Below are 14,493 nucleotides of genomic sequence, written 5' to 3'. Positions count from 1 at the left end.
TTTTTCATACCTAAAGTCACCAAATCAAGTCAACAAGCATTTTATAAGTGTGTATTATGTGTCAGGCACCCGGTGCATTAGAAACAACTTTAATTTTATATGATACTTCTCCCAAAGTTCATTGAGACTGTAGTTCAGGGTAATTAGATTAAATAAATACATAATTTAAAAAAAATCAACCAATATAAATGTTGACCCATGGAAAGAGAGTTCCACAGGCAGGGTTCTCCAGCTTGGATTAATGGCCTTACTCATGAACATTTCATAGCATAAAGGGATTAGTTAATAAATGTACCTGTGGGCCAAGAGTAGCCTGGATTCTAGATTGAGACATCCTGAAACTTTTCACTAAATTCTATTTAAAGAATGAGCAAATTAATGGGATGGCTGAGGGAACATTTGTGGGAAAGGAAAGGCTCTGTTCATTTGTCCAGGTAGAATAAAAAATCTTGGTGCCAAAGTAACATTGACTATTTGTACCATCTGTTGGATCCATATGGTTTTTAATTCATTGTGAGCACTCCATTGACTATTTAAACTTCACTAACTCTGCCTCAGTTTTTCTTTCTTTGAGCAAACCTCTGGCGTTTTAAAAAGGAACTTGTACAGAGCTTGCATTCTAACGTCTCTTACCCTTGATGCTACTAGGAGGCAAATGTACTGAAGTCTGAATATGATTATGTGAAAAATTCATTTTCACGGAAGCCAGGGAGACCTATTTGTGAACATCTGGGGAGTAGACAGGACAGAGGTACACTGGAAACTTTAAAATGCCAAATTTCCTCACAAGTTTCTCTTCTTACTATCAGCAAGGATTCCTTAGGGAAAAACATACTGGGGTATGGGTCTTTTCTGGGGAATGGAGAATTAGATTTTATGAAAATTTGAATCACACACTTTGTCTTTTTTACCTTCATTGAATTTGATTTTTAAAAACACAAGATATCCAGCAGAGCAAGGCCATGTACCCAGTGGTTATTGGCTTGGCAAGTGAACAACAGGAGTGAATGAGAGTCCCAGTGTCAGAAAAGTGAATTGGAATTACCGTTAATATTGTCATGATGTCATGGTTGGAAGTTGGATTCAGGAAGACCTGAGTTCATATCTGGCCTCAGATTTATTATCTGTGTGACCCTGGGCAAGTCACTTAAAACTGCCTGCCTCATTTTCCTCATCTGTAAAATGAGGATAGCACCTATTTCCCAGGGTTGTGAGGATAAAATGAGATCATTAATATATGTATGTGTGTGTGTGTGTGTGTGTGTATACATATATGCATTATCTATATCTACATCTATATCTTTCTGTCTATCTATATTCCTTTTAAAAGCTCAAAGTGCTACATAACCATTTTGGTAGTTATTATTATTATTGTTATTAAAATCACTTATACACTCTAAATTGGCTCCTAAATGGTTAGAGATGTTCTTTCTATTTAATTCCGGGGATTGATCAAGAATATCTCTCTCTGCTTTTATAGACTGTATGTTTATGGGGTGAGCAGTTAGGTGGAATAGTGGATAGAATACACAACCTATAGTCAGGAAGAACTGAGTTCAAATATGGCCTCAGACACTTACTAGCTTTGTGATTCTGTATGCCATTTAACCCTGTTTGCCTCAGTTTCCTCATCTGTGAAATGAGCTGGAGAGAAATGGCAAACCGCTCCAGTATCTTTGCCAAGGAAACTCCAAAAAAGGGTCATGTAGAATTGGACATGACTGAAAAAGACTAAACAACAGCAGTGTTTATGGGACTTACAGGAAATACATTTGCCACATGGGCTTCTGGCTTAGGATTTGTAAGTTAGCCTCATAGGGTTGGAAGATCCTATAGTCCTTCCGCCATTGGGGTCAGGGGCATAGATTTAGCTCCTAAGATAATGTACATTGAAAAGGAGGCAGAAAAGGAAGAAGTTTTGAATTATTTTTGGTCTCCCACAGAATTTTTTCTGTGATGATGACTACCGTACTTTCGTGAGATGCTTGTTCATTTTCTCATGTGGCGTAATGACCACTTTGAAATCTCTAACCATATTTAGTGCAAGGTGGCTGGGTCAGTTGGGGAAGATGAGAGTCATGGGAAGACAAGTTGGGATTGGGAATTGCTATATCCCTTCCTATCCCTACAGGGAAAATATACAATTTCTACATCATCTTCTATGACTGTCTCTCTGGCAACCCTTTCCTTTCTCATCTAAAGTTGAAGTGGACCGGGAAGATGAACCAGAAAGCTCATCCCTGAGACCCAGAAAGGGGTTCGATAATCACACTGTTAAGGAATCATCCGTCTTATATGGTATAGTTTCAGGCACTTCCAGTAGAAGGCATTTCTTGTGGCTAGTGATGACCTTGGACAAGGCAAACACTAGTGACCAGTGTATGAAAACTAGAGGGGGACGTACTCCTATGTAATGAGGACAAGCTGTGTGAAATTAGAGACCGATAGCAGCTCTGAGGATTAAGAATCCTCCACTTTCTGGAACTTACTTTCAAATGCTTTCCAAAGGATACAGTCCCACATTCCAAATTAGTTGTTCTATAAAAACAAACAAACATGAATGAGAGAAAAGAAAAGAAAAAGAAAGAAAAGAGGTAAATACTTTTTCCCCATTGTCCCCGCCCCCAACAGTATTGAGTTCTCAAAATTCATAAAGCACTGTTACTGAGAATTTCCCTTTGTCAGAAGTTTTAAAAAAAGTTCTATGTACATATATGTATATGTATAATTATATATATAGTGTATATATATATAAAGTTCCATATATATGAAAAATACATATATATGTAGTATATATGATAATTTAATTTGGAGAATTTAGAAAACCTAAGAGTATGGTTTTCTAAATTGCTGCATACAGCAATGCAGCTTATTTTGAGTTCCTTTTGACATTTGAGCTAAGAAATCTGATTCCTTTTTTCTCTCCTCCACCCAAACTCATTTCATGGGATGTGCCAATTTTCAGGTAACATAAGCACCCACTGTTCCTGGAGGCTTCTTTTAATTCTAGAGGAGCAGTGGGTTGGCTGGAAAGCATTTTACTGCATTTCATTGGCATGTAGACTGTATACATTGGCATCATCTTCGAGCAGATCCATCTCTCCCTGTCTTTTTCCCTACTGAATCCAGAAGTGCAGCACAATTTGAATCTCATTCGGGATGGGCTGTGGCAGAAGTCTAGCATGACAGAGCTCACTCTTAAGTGGCCACCATGACTTAACGAATGGCCACCGAAGCTTTTGCTCCTGGCTCTGCATTCTAATATTCCCTGCATGAATGATGACGAAGCATTGCTTTCAAAATGGAATATATGTATATATGTAAATATATATCATATGGCTTTTCTTCTGTAGTTTTCCTCCTTCTTCTTTGTTTTATTGTAGGTTCGGGATACTCACCACTAGAAGATGATGAAGATGTGTTTTCATACCCTAGACAGAAAGGTGAATGCTTTGCTTGTATGCTAACGGAGTTCTGCTGATGCCAGGAACCTTCCTCTCTCCTCCCTTCTGAGCAGACTGAAATAAAGTGACCACAGGGCATGCTTAAGTGCTGGTGAGATACATGCACAAGGGAGAGCAGAGGAGAATATCAAAGCGTTTCTTCCCTGCTGGTCATTTTATTCTCCTAAGCCAATTTCTTCTATATTCTTTTATTCCTACCAGGATGTTCTATGGCTTATGGAAATGAAAATCAAGCTAAGGGGTCTTTCCCCGATTCCTACGTTCCACTGGGAATGGTGAATAATTCCTAAGTTAGGGGAAATGGAATCTGGAAATGGTCCTGCAAAGGCACTGGGAATAAGGAAGCTTGATTTTCATAAGCTGCTTGAGAATGCTGGTTTATTAATTGATCAGTCAATCAACCAACAAACAATTATGATACATCTGCAGTATGCCAGGCACTGTGCTAGGCTTTGGGATTACAAAGACTAAAGTGAAACAGTTCTTGTCCTCAGGGATCTTATGTTCCATCTTAACCCCTGAAATGATGAATAAAGTATACTCCCCAGGGAAAATATAGCCTGGTAAATAACCACACTCTCCTCAAGTTAGAGAAACAATTCAGGCAGTTCCAACTAACTAAATCTTTCTCCTCTTACCACCAGGACCAGGTAAGTGTGCTTGATAAGGGACATTGCTTATTGTTTTTTTTTTTTAAACTTCAGGGAGACCTGGGACAAAGACAGAATGTATGTGTTTACATTCTGAAATCTGACTCCTCTCCTGTGGGAATAATTTGAGGAAAATTAGTTAGCAAAGTTCCACCATGGCATTTTTCCCAGGGAACCTGTCCACATTTTGGCAAGAACACAGTGTATTGCACTGTTCTGCTACATCTGACATCTTGGGAGTATTAGAGTAACACATGCTAGCTCTGAAACAAGCAAAATCCCACAAGTCAGAGCTTCACAAGCTTTCCAATTGATTGAAGTGCAATTGGGGAAAAAATCAAAACTGTAGGAGGAAGTATGGCATGGTGGATGTAGAGAGCTGGAGGGTCAGAAGAACCTGGGTTCAAATTCTGTTTCTGTCCCAACTGTCTGTAAGTCATTTAACCAGCCAGTGCCCCTAGCAACTCTCAATTAAAGTTAGAGAATATTTGCCTATCCTCATTAGTAGAGAGAACTTCCACACTGGAAACTCCTTAAACCAAATAAAGTCAAAATCTGATACAAAACAACACAAAAACTCTTCCTTATATATTCTCTTCATAAAGTTGTGACTTTTAAATATACACAAACATTTGTCTATGACAGATTTAATGTAGTGGCTTGGCTATGAGGGAGATCTAGGAAAGCACTGGGAATCCAGAAAGCCTGGGGGATAGATGGACTGTTCTGGTTGTAACTGCATCTCCTAATTAACTAAGAGGTCAAAAAACCAAAACCTTTTGTTGTTGGTAATTAACTTAGCATTAAAAACAAAACTTTTTTTGTGGTTGTTGGAACCCTTGTTATTGAAAACTTAAAATACATTAGTGCATATCTTGTGTATTTAGTAAATACAATGTGGTGAAAATAACTGAATCTTTCCACCATGATTAAGAGTCTTAATGTATCATTGTGAACCTTAAATCGCATGATATAGAACTGGAGATGTAGAAAGTATAGGAGACTGATCCAAATGAATACTAACCCCCCAAACCACCCTATATTTTATGCACACACATATGTATATAGGCATACACATACATGTAGATATGTATTTGTATCTATATACATGCCTATACATATACATACACACATATGTAAATATATAGTGTATTTGTCTCTTTAAATAATGAGCTTCTATTTTGCTCATTTGCCCATTTCTCATAAAAAAACAGACCAAGAAAAAATGCATAGATGCCTTAGAAATTTTTCTAACTTTATCCCTGATTGATATGTCTGTTTAAAAGAAAGTCCTTCTAACCTCTGTGTAAAAATACACTCTCAACTCACTTTATTCCAATGCTTATGTCTGAAAAATTGAATTCAAGTCATTCAGCTGCAATATTAATTACTGTCATTGTAATGCTGGTAACTTGAAAAAAGATCACCTCAAAGATCTGCCTTATAAAAAGTAAGCCAATCTGATGCTAGCTGCGTTTTGAACAGTAAAAAGAACACAGAGGTTTATTTACACATGTTAAAAAACAGCATTGCATTTAGATGTTATACTGCCATCGATGCTAGGAGAGACTGAAGGTACGTCCAAAGTATGACACCTGCTAAGTTCAAACTGCACCACGATCTCTGGGTTTGTATATCTGGGTAAGTGTAGGACACCATACTATACATGTTTTTCTTCTGAAAAAATTTTATACGTAGTTTAATAGAAATGTATAACATAACATAAATTAAAAATAGGGAGCAAACTGTTGTTGATCCTGCCTACAATGGCCATTTTATAGCATATTTTAAGCTTTCTTTTAAAGACTTATAAGATTCTTTGTAGAAAGGAAGAGGCCAGAATATAAAATTGATTTATTTAGTCTAGAGGGTCAGGAGAAAGAGAAGGGAATAAGCATTTATATAGAGCCTACTATATGCCAGGCACTGTGCTCAGTGCTTTTACAAATATTATCTTATTTGATCCATTAGAAGTCATTAAACGGAAGAAATGAGCAAAGGGAGCGTAAGGAAGATGGGTAGATCTTTTCTTCAGTGTTTCTCTGGGTCCTCCAGAGGGGAATTTTGAGCCTTTGCTTAGCACTCTCAGCTCAGCTGGTGATTTGGAAATGATCTTTCCTTTCTGAGACATTCTGTTACATTTAGTCTGCACCTTTCACTAATGCACTTAGCACATGTTCTAGTCTGCATTAGAGTTAATCTAGGTCCTAGAATGTGAACTTAAACCTGATCAAGCCCTCTTTAAAGAGCACTTAGCATCTCTGGTCTAATGAGACTCCTGCCTACTGAGATTTATAGCAAAGAAAGAGACCATTTATGCCATACTTTATCTTGGGTCTAGATTTCATCAATGGAGGGGATTCCCAGTGTGGAAACACCCTCTGCTGATGCAACTCAGCAACTCTTTTGTAATTTATAATCTTAGTTTCTGAAGCACAGAAAGGTAAAGAGACCTGGTCATACATCTAGAATGCGGCAGAAGTCCTGAGGACTTGAACTGAGGCCTTCCTGACTACCAAGGCCTGACATCTTTCTACCATGCCATGTTGCTTCTTATAAATTCTATACCTGGTGTATTTTGCATTTGTATATATTATATATGTGCATATATATTATACATTAAACCTTTAGAGGGACAAGGAGTGAAACTTTGGAAACATAGAATTTGAGTTGGAATGAACTTAGTGCTAATCCTAGTGCATACCTGGAAAAAAAGAAGTCCCTTCCAACATACCTGAGGTCATCCTGAATTTACTTCAGGTCTTTCAGGAAGAAAAATTACATTCCCTTCCATCTGTTTAACTTTTGAATAGCTCTAACTGTTTAGAAGCTTTTAGATAAAACATAAATTTGCCTTCACACAGCTTCTACCATGGCTCCAAGATATGCCTTCTGGGGCTAAACAGAATTAATATTATATAACTTACATGTAACAGCCCTTCAAATACTGGAAGAAAACTCTGACATCCCCTGAAAGTGTTCTCATGTCTAGGCTAAGTATCCCTAGTTTCTTCACCTGCTTCTCCTATGGCACAAAAGTCTCCTTGCGTGGGGCTGTAGACACTGAGGGGGGACCCACCCTGCGTGTATAGGCTCGTGGTCTTGCTTAATCAAAATCTTGGCTCTTGCTGAAGTGCTGATATTGTCATTCCCACTTGGGACATCCAATTACTCACCATTGGCTTTGACTTTGGGACACAGGCTTAAATACTTGTTGCATATTACGGGATGCCTGTGTTTGCTAAGGGGAATGATAAAGTATTCATGCTACTCAAGGAAATACTACACATGATGGGAAGGTAATGGTTTCTCTTGCCGAGCAGGGGTGTTAAAGCCAGTCCTCTGGACATTCCTGAATGAAAACTAATTCTCCACACACTCACTTTCCACATGGTGGCACCCTTACTCCATACCTTTGAAAGCTCAGGTGCTCAGGGCTGAGCTAGACCTCAGTGCTGAAATGGAGCGGTGAAGGCAAAAGTTAGCAGGTTTATATGAGTTGTTTGACCTCTTCCCTGGTAGGTAAATCATGTGGAATCAGTGCATTCTTCAATGAGGGATTTTCCAGCTCACATCTAGGATTGTTAGTTTTGTTTTTTCCCTTCCCTTCCCCTGTCCTCTATCATTTGAGGGAAGCTTACAGGGACAGAGACATGGATTTGTATGGTGTGCTGAACTCTTTGGGCAACCAAGGAGAAAAAATACAGGGTATTCATTTGTCAGTGACCTTCTCAGTCTGCGACTTAATATCAGGGTAATATTGGGCAAATCACTGTGTCTCTGGGCCTTCCTTTTCTCCTCTTTAAAAAGGGGGGAGTTGAACTAGGTGATTTCCACATGCTAGATGCTGCCCCTTCCAGTCCTGAATCCCTGGTTCTTTGATGTTTGGGGAGCATGCTTTGACTGCAGCTCTCTATGTAGGCTCACATGGTATAAGGTCCCAAGGGGAACTTATAATCATGGCGGCCATCCTCTAGCACTGATGCTCCAAAGAAGTTAGGCCAAATGAATTAATGGCATGAGCTGAAAACCAAACCTTCTATTTACAATAAGGTCTTTTTCAAAGGAAGTTTGCATATATTGAGAATAAACCCAAAGTCACTCAGTCAACCAATGTTTATTGAATGCCTGCTCTTACCATGACACTGTGCTTGTAACTATGTAGCATGTACGAAAATGTGACTGGGTCGTGAGAAGAATGCTAGAATTGAAAGGGAGGAGGCCTGAGTTTGAGCTCATATGGCCTAGTGGATAGGGTGTTAGAATCGAAATCAGGAAGACCTAAGTTCAAATCCTGACTCTGATATCTACTAGCTAAAAAGTCATTTAATCTCACTAGGACTCAGTTTCCTCACTCACTATCTGTGTGATCTTGGACAAAGAGACTTCATCTCTCTGAAAGCTCCTTATATGTAAAACTAAAGGGCTGAACTAAGTGACTTTAACGTCTAGTTATTCTAAACCATTCTAGCTATTCTACTTATGTAATCTTGCATATAAGATATTTGGGTTTACCAACATAAATATAAAGCTTCAAGGAGCTTCCACTCTAACTGGGGAGAATAAAACATGCAAATATTGTTAATAATTTACTTTTCAATTTAATTTTAAAATACATTTATTAATCACCTACCATTTGTAAGACACTGTGCCAGGCCCTGGGACTACAATAAAAAATAAATTGCATAACTGCCTACTTTCAAGGAGCTAACAGTTTAGCAGACAGTAAATAGTGAGTGTCCAATGAGTGGAGGCTTCGGACGCCAGAGGAGGGAGAGGCCAGTAGTCATTGTGAAGTAGCAGCACATTTGAGAAAACTTCTCTTCATGTGTTTCTTGTTTCTGTTATTCCCAGACACTCCGTGGTGCTCTCCCATCAAAGTTAAGTATGGTGATGTATACTGCAGGGCGCCTCATGGAGGATACTACAAAAATGTCTTGGGTACAAGATGTGATGTTCGATGTCGCAAGGGCTATGAGCTGCATGGTTCTTCCCAGCTGACCTGCCAGCCAAACAAAAGGTGGTCTGACAAGGTTCTGTGTAAACGTGAGTCATTTATTCCCTTTTGAGTCCATTGTGACTTCTGTCCTTAACTCATTTATCTATTTGCAGTCAACTTCCTCTGTGTATTTGGCATGTAACCAGGGGCTTTTGGGGTTGCAAAAGTGAAAACAAAAAACAAAAAACAAAAACTGTCCTTGACTAGAGAAGCCAGAGTATAAATATAACAGGTACATTCTACCTTTGAATGTGGTTCATGATAATGAAACATCATGATATTTGTCTAGAAAAGGTTCAAGGTCAAGGGGAAAAATTTCATCATCATTGCTTATTTAACCCTTTATTTGGACTTAGGTTCTAATATCTCACCTGAATGATGGTAGAATTCTTAGGCATAAGAGATATCACTTGATAGAAAATAAAAGATAGCTCACATCTGATTTTCTCTTCCAGAGAAGCGATGCCCTACCCTTTCTATGCCAGCTAATGGGGGATTTAAATGCATAGATGGTGCATACTTTAACTCCCGATGTGAGTACTATTGTACCCCAGGATACACGCTGAAAGGAGAACGCACAGTCGTGTGCCTGGACAACAAATCTTGGAGCGGCAGACCAGCCATGTGTGTTGGTAAGAAGACATTTCAATCTTCTGAAAAGCACAGGCATAATATGCTTTGTTTAGAAGCAATGATCTTTCCTACCTAGATACCTGTTCATTTTAATTTATAATTTTTTATTATTCTGCTCTTGATAAGTACCTACAGAAATGGACATTTCCACATGTATAAAAGAAAAGAGGACTGTGTCGGAAACTACAAAGTATATTAAGCATAGTTTGGGATTATAAGATAAGATTTGGGTGCAGAAGGAACTTTAGAGGCCAATGAATCCAACCCCTCATTCGACAGACTAGGAAACTGAGATTTATTGAGGTTAAGCGTATCACTTGGCTGGAGTCACACAACTGGTAGGAGTCTACAACAGGATTTGAACTCAGGTCTTCCTGTTGACTACAAGCCCATTGCTGTATCCATTGCCTCACTTACACTGTTGTTGTTTTTTAAAGTATATATGCGATCCATCACTTTAGTTCCTCATTTTGCCTCATTTTGTCTTCTTGTCCTCTAAATTGCCTTCCAATCTATTCTGTGAATTTTCTTTAAATGCTTCATTGAAGCTCTTTTCTTTCCTTTTTTTTTTTTTTTTTTTGGCACTGATAATCCTAGCTCTCAGTTCTGCTCAATTTTCTCGCATCCAAAACAAAAACAACAACAAAAAAAGCAAAATTTCACCAAAAAACAAATCCTCCACTGCAATACCTTGGCATGGTCAAGCAAAACATGTCCACACACTGGCCAGATCTGAAAATATTTGCCTCATTCTTCACCTCTAGTTCATCAACTTTGTGTCAAGAGGTACAAAGCATGCTTCATCAGTCCTCTGGAGTTGCGATGGTCATTGCATTGATCAGGGTGGGTCCATAGTGCATAGAGTGCTAGGCCAGCAGTCAGGAAGACCCCTTTTCCTGAGTTCAAATTTGGCCTCAGACAATTACTAGCCATGTGATCCTGGGCAAATCGCTTAACCCTCTTTGCCTCAGTTTCCCCATCAGTAAAATGAGCTAGAGAAGGAAATGGCAAACCACTACAGTATCTCTGCCAAGAAAAACCCAAGTGGGGTCATGAAGAGTAGCACAGGACTAAAAATGACTGAACAAAAACAACAACAACACTACATTGATCAGATTTCCCAAGTCTTTCAGTTTTTCATTATGATATAGTAGTCACTGTACATTTTTTAAAAAATTCTGTTCACTTTACTCTGCACCATTTCACACAAGTCTTCCCAGGTTTCTCTGAAAATGTCCCTTTAGTCATCTTTTAATGAGCAATGAATTCTATTTAAATTCATGTACTATAATTTGTTCAGTCATTCCCCAATTGAGAGAAGTTCTCTGAGTTTCAAGTTCTTTGCTCCAGCAAAAATTACTGCTATGAATATTTTTATATTTTTTTGGTCTCTTTGAGGAATATGTTTAGTAGTGTTAGTAGGTCAAAAGGTATGCATAATTTAGTGACTTTCTGCCTGTAATTAAATTGCTTTCCAGAATTGTAGAACCACTTCTAAGATTGAACAGCAGTGCATTAGTATGCCTCTTTCCCCAGAGATCCTCCCAAAATTGCAATTTTCCTTTTTGTCGCCTTTTCCAATCTGGTGGATTTGTGGTGGAACCTTGGTGTTGTTTGCAATTTGTTGCATTTTTTCATATGGTTATTGATAACTTGTTTTTCTTTTGAGAATTACCTCTTCATATCCCTTGTCCATTTATATATTGGAGATTGGTTCTAATTCTTATGTATTTGAATCAGTTCCTTGTATATTGGATGTCAGAGATTACTGAAAAAACTTATTGCAAAGACTTTTTTTTTCTGAGTTACTGATTTATCTATCCAAGGTTGTATCCTTTCCTTTTTTTCTTATTTATGATGTAGACTTTTCTGTATAAGTTATGTATCCATTTGGAGTTTATGATGGTATATGATATGAAATGTTCAGCTAAACATAGTTTCTGCTAGATTGCTTTCCAGTTTACCCAACAATTTTTGTTAAATATTGAGTTTTTATTCTGATAGGGTCTTTTAGTTTATCATTCTTCTGCTACTATGTTCATTTGGTTTTGTATCTGGTATTTCTACATGTCCCATTGATCAACTTTTTTTTTGTTTGTCCTCTATAAAAGAGCTATAGTTTGTAATATAACTTGAGATCTGATACTTCTTGGTCTCTTGCCTTCCCACTGTTTTTCATCATTTTTCTTGAGATTCTTGAACTTTTTTTTTAAACTCCAGGTGAATTTTTTAATTAGTTTTTTTCCCCTAAAGTAATCATTTGGTGGTTTGATTAGTAGAGTATTGAATGAGTAAAGAGACTTAAACAGTATTGTAATTTTTTATTATATTGGTATGGTTTACCTATGAATAATTGATACTTCTCCAATTATTTGAGTATGTATTTCTTTAAAGAGTATTTTGCAGTTGTATTTCTATAGTTTTTCCCCTGTATATTTGATGATAGACTCCTACACATTTTGTACATTCTGTAGTTATTTTGAATGTAATTTCTCTTTCTCTTCCTGTTGAGTTTGGTTGGTAAAATACAGAAATGCTGATGATTTATGTGGATTTATTTTACGTTCTGCAACTGAATTGATGAGTTTATTGTTTAAATAAATTTTAACTGAGTCTTTTGGGTTCTCTACATAGACCATTATATCATCTTTAAGAAATAGTAATTTTGCTTCACGTTTTCCTATTTTTATCTCCTCAATTTCTTTATCTTTTCATAGTGCTATACAGCTAGCATTTTTAGAACAATATCAAATTGTAATAGTGAAAATAGAAATCCTTGCTTTATCCCTGGTCTTACTGAAAAGGCCTCCCATGTTTCTCAAGTATTTATAAAGTTGACTCTCATACTTAAATAAATACTACTTGCCATATTAAGATAAGGTGCATTTATCCCTATGCTTTCTAGTGTTTTTAACAGAAACAGGTGCTCGATTTTGTCAAAAGTTTTTTCAACATGTATTGATATAATTATGTTTTAAAATTATTTTATCATCAATAGGGTCTATTATATGTTAATAGGTTTTCCTTATATTAAATGAACTTTGCATTCCTGGTATATTTTCAACCTGGTCATAATGTATAATCTTTTTAATATGTTATTGTGACTTTTTGTTAATACTTAATATTTTTGTATCACTGTTCATTAGGAATATTGGTTTTTAGTTTTGTTTCTCTACAATTGTCTCTCTATAGAGACAATTTCCTCATCTGTAAAATGAGCTGGAGAAGGAAATGACAAACCACTCCAGTATATTTGCCAAGAAAACCCCAAATGGGGTCATGGAGAGACAGACACAACTGAACAACAACAAAGGAATGTCAGAGGTAGGAATCTGATCAAGGTCTTCCTGACTCCAAATCTAGCTCTCTGTGTACTACACTTAGCTTATATTTCTATGATGCATTATCAGTAGCTTTGTTTCCAGGGGCAGCTAGGTAGCATAGTGCACAGAGCATTGGACCTAGAGTCATGAAGACCAGAGTTCAATTCCAGCTTCAGACACTTATGATTTGTATGACCCTGGCCAAGTCACTTAACCTCTGTTTGCCTCTATTTCCTCATCTGTAAAATGGGAATAACTAATAACACCAGCTTCTAGTCCCCTGTGATCAAAACCTGGTGTCATGTTCTACATCTCACTCCCTCCTCCACATACATTATCTGTTGCCAAGACCTGTTGAATTTACCTTTTAACATCTCCTGCATATGTCTCCCTCTCTCCTGACACCTCTGATGCCACGCCCATTACAGGCCTTCATCACCTTACCCCTGGACTACTGCAACAGCTGCCCATTGTTTTTTTCTGTCTCCAGTCTCTCCCCACTCCAGCCCATCTCCCACTCAGCTATCAAAGTGACCTTCCTAAAGCACAAGTCTGACTATGTCACCTCCTAAACTCCAGTGACTACTTATCATCTCCAGGATCAAATATAAAACCCTGTTGGGTGTTAAAGCCCTTTATAAAATGTCTCCCCTTCAACTCTCTTTCCCGGCTTCTTAAACTTGACACTGCCATCTCACATATCCAGTGACTCTGACCTTCTTGACATGCCTCAAACAAGATACTTGCATCTCCCATTTTCACAGGCTGTCTTCCATGCCTGAAATGTGATTCCTCCTCATCTTTGCTTCCCAGACTTCCTTTAAGTGCCACACAAAGTCCTACCCCCTTCCTCATCCCTTTTAATAAAAAGGCCTTCCCTCTATTGATTATTTCCTGTTTATCCTGCTTATAGCTTGTTTGTACATAGTCGATTGCATGTTTTCTCCACTACTAGATTGCCTTCTTGAGAGCAGGGACTGTCTTTTGCTTATTTTTGTGTCTCCAATACTTAGGAAAGTACCTGGTGCATAGTAGGTGCTTAATAAATATTTATTGATTATTTATTGATTGACTGAGAACTTCTCTGGGCCTTAATCACCTCATCTGTAAAATGAGGAGTTTGGATTAGATGACCACTGAGGCCTTCCTCAGTGGTCATCTTGGGTAAATTATTTAACTTTTCTAGGCCTCAGTTAACTCATCTATAAAATGAGGGGGTTTGGTCAGCACTTCTTAAACTATGGGTTGCAACCCCATATGGGGTTGTGAAAAATTTGGCAATAGTAAAAGGTTTCTGAACGTGCAATGACAAAAAATTAATTAAATTAATTAATTAATTAAATTAAAATCAAACATGCAATGAATCCGAGGTGTTTCTGGCAGCTCTTGCCCATGTTGCATCACACTTCACTGCAGCCTTGGTT

The 14,493-nt window shown here is 37.7% G+C and overlaps 1 protein-coding gene across 1 annotated transcript in view; it reads left to right on the top strand.

Annotated features, from left to right (window-relative positions):
* Window positions 1–14,493, top strand: part of SRPX (sushi repeat containing protein X-linked) — a 92,713-nt gene that overhangs the window by 49,211 nt on the left and 29,009 nt on the right. Inside the window, exons 2-4 of the mRNA XM_027875562.1 lie at window positions 3,384–3,443; window positions 8,969–9,160; window positions 9,569–9,745. Coding sequence (XP_027731363.1) covers window positions 3,384–3,443; window positions 8,969–9,160; window positions 9,569–9,745 — 429 coding nt within the window. The remainder of the gene's footprint in view (window positions 1–3,383; window positions 3,444–8,968; window positions 9,161–9,568; window positions 9,746–14,493) is intronic.

Source organism: Vombatus ursinus, unplaced genomic scaffold (assembly GCF_900497805.2).
Source record: "Vombatus ursinus unplaced genomic scaffold, bare-nosed wombat genome assembly UNPS02014809.1, whole genome shotgun sequence".
Taxonomy (NCBI): domain Eukaryota; kingdom Metazoa; phylum Chordata; class Mammalia; order Diprotodontia; family Vombatidae; genus Vombatus; species Vombatus ursinus.
The sequence above is the reverse complement of the archived record's forward strand: the minus strand, read 5'-3'. Positions and strand labels throughout refer to the sequence as shown.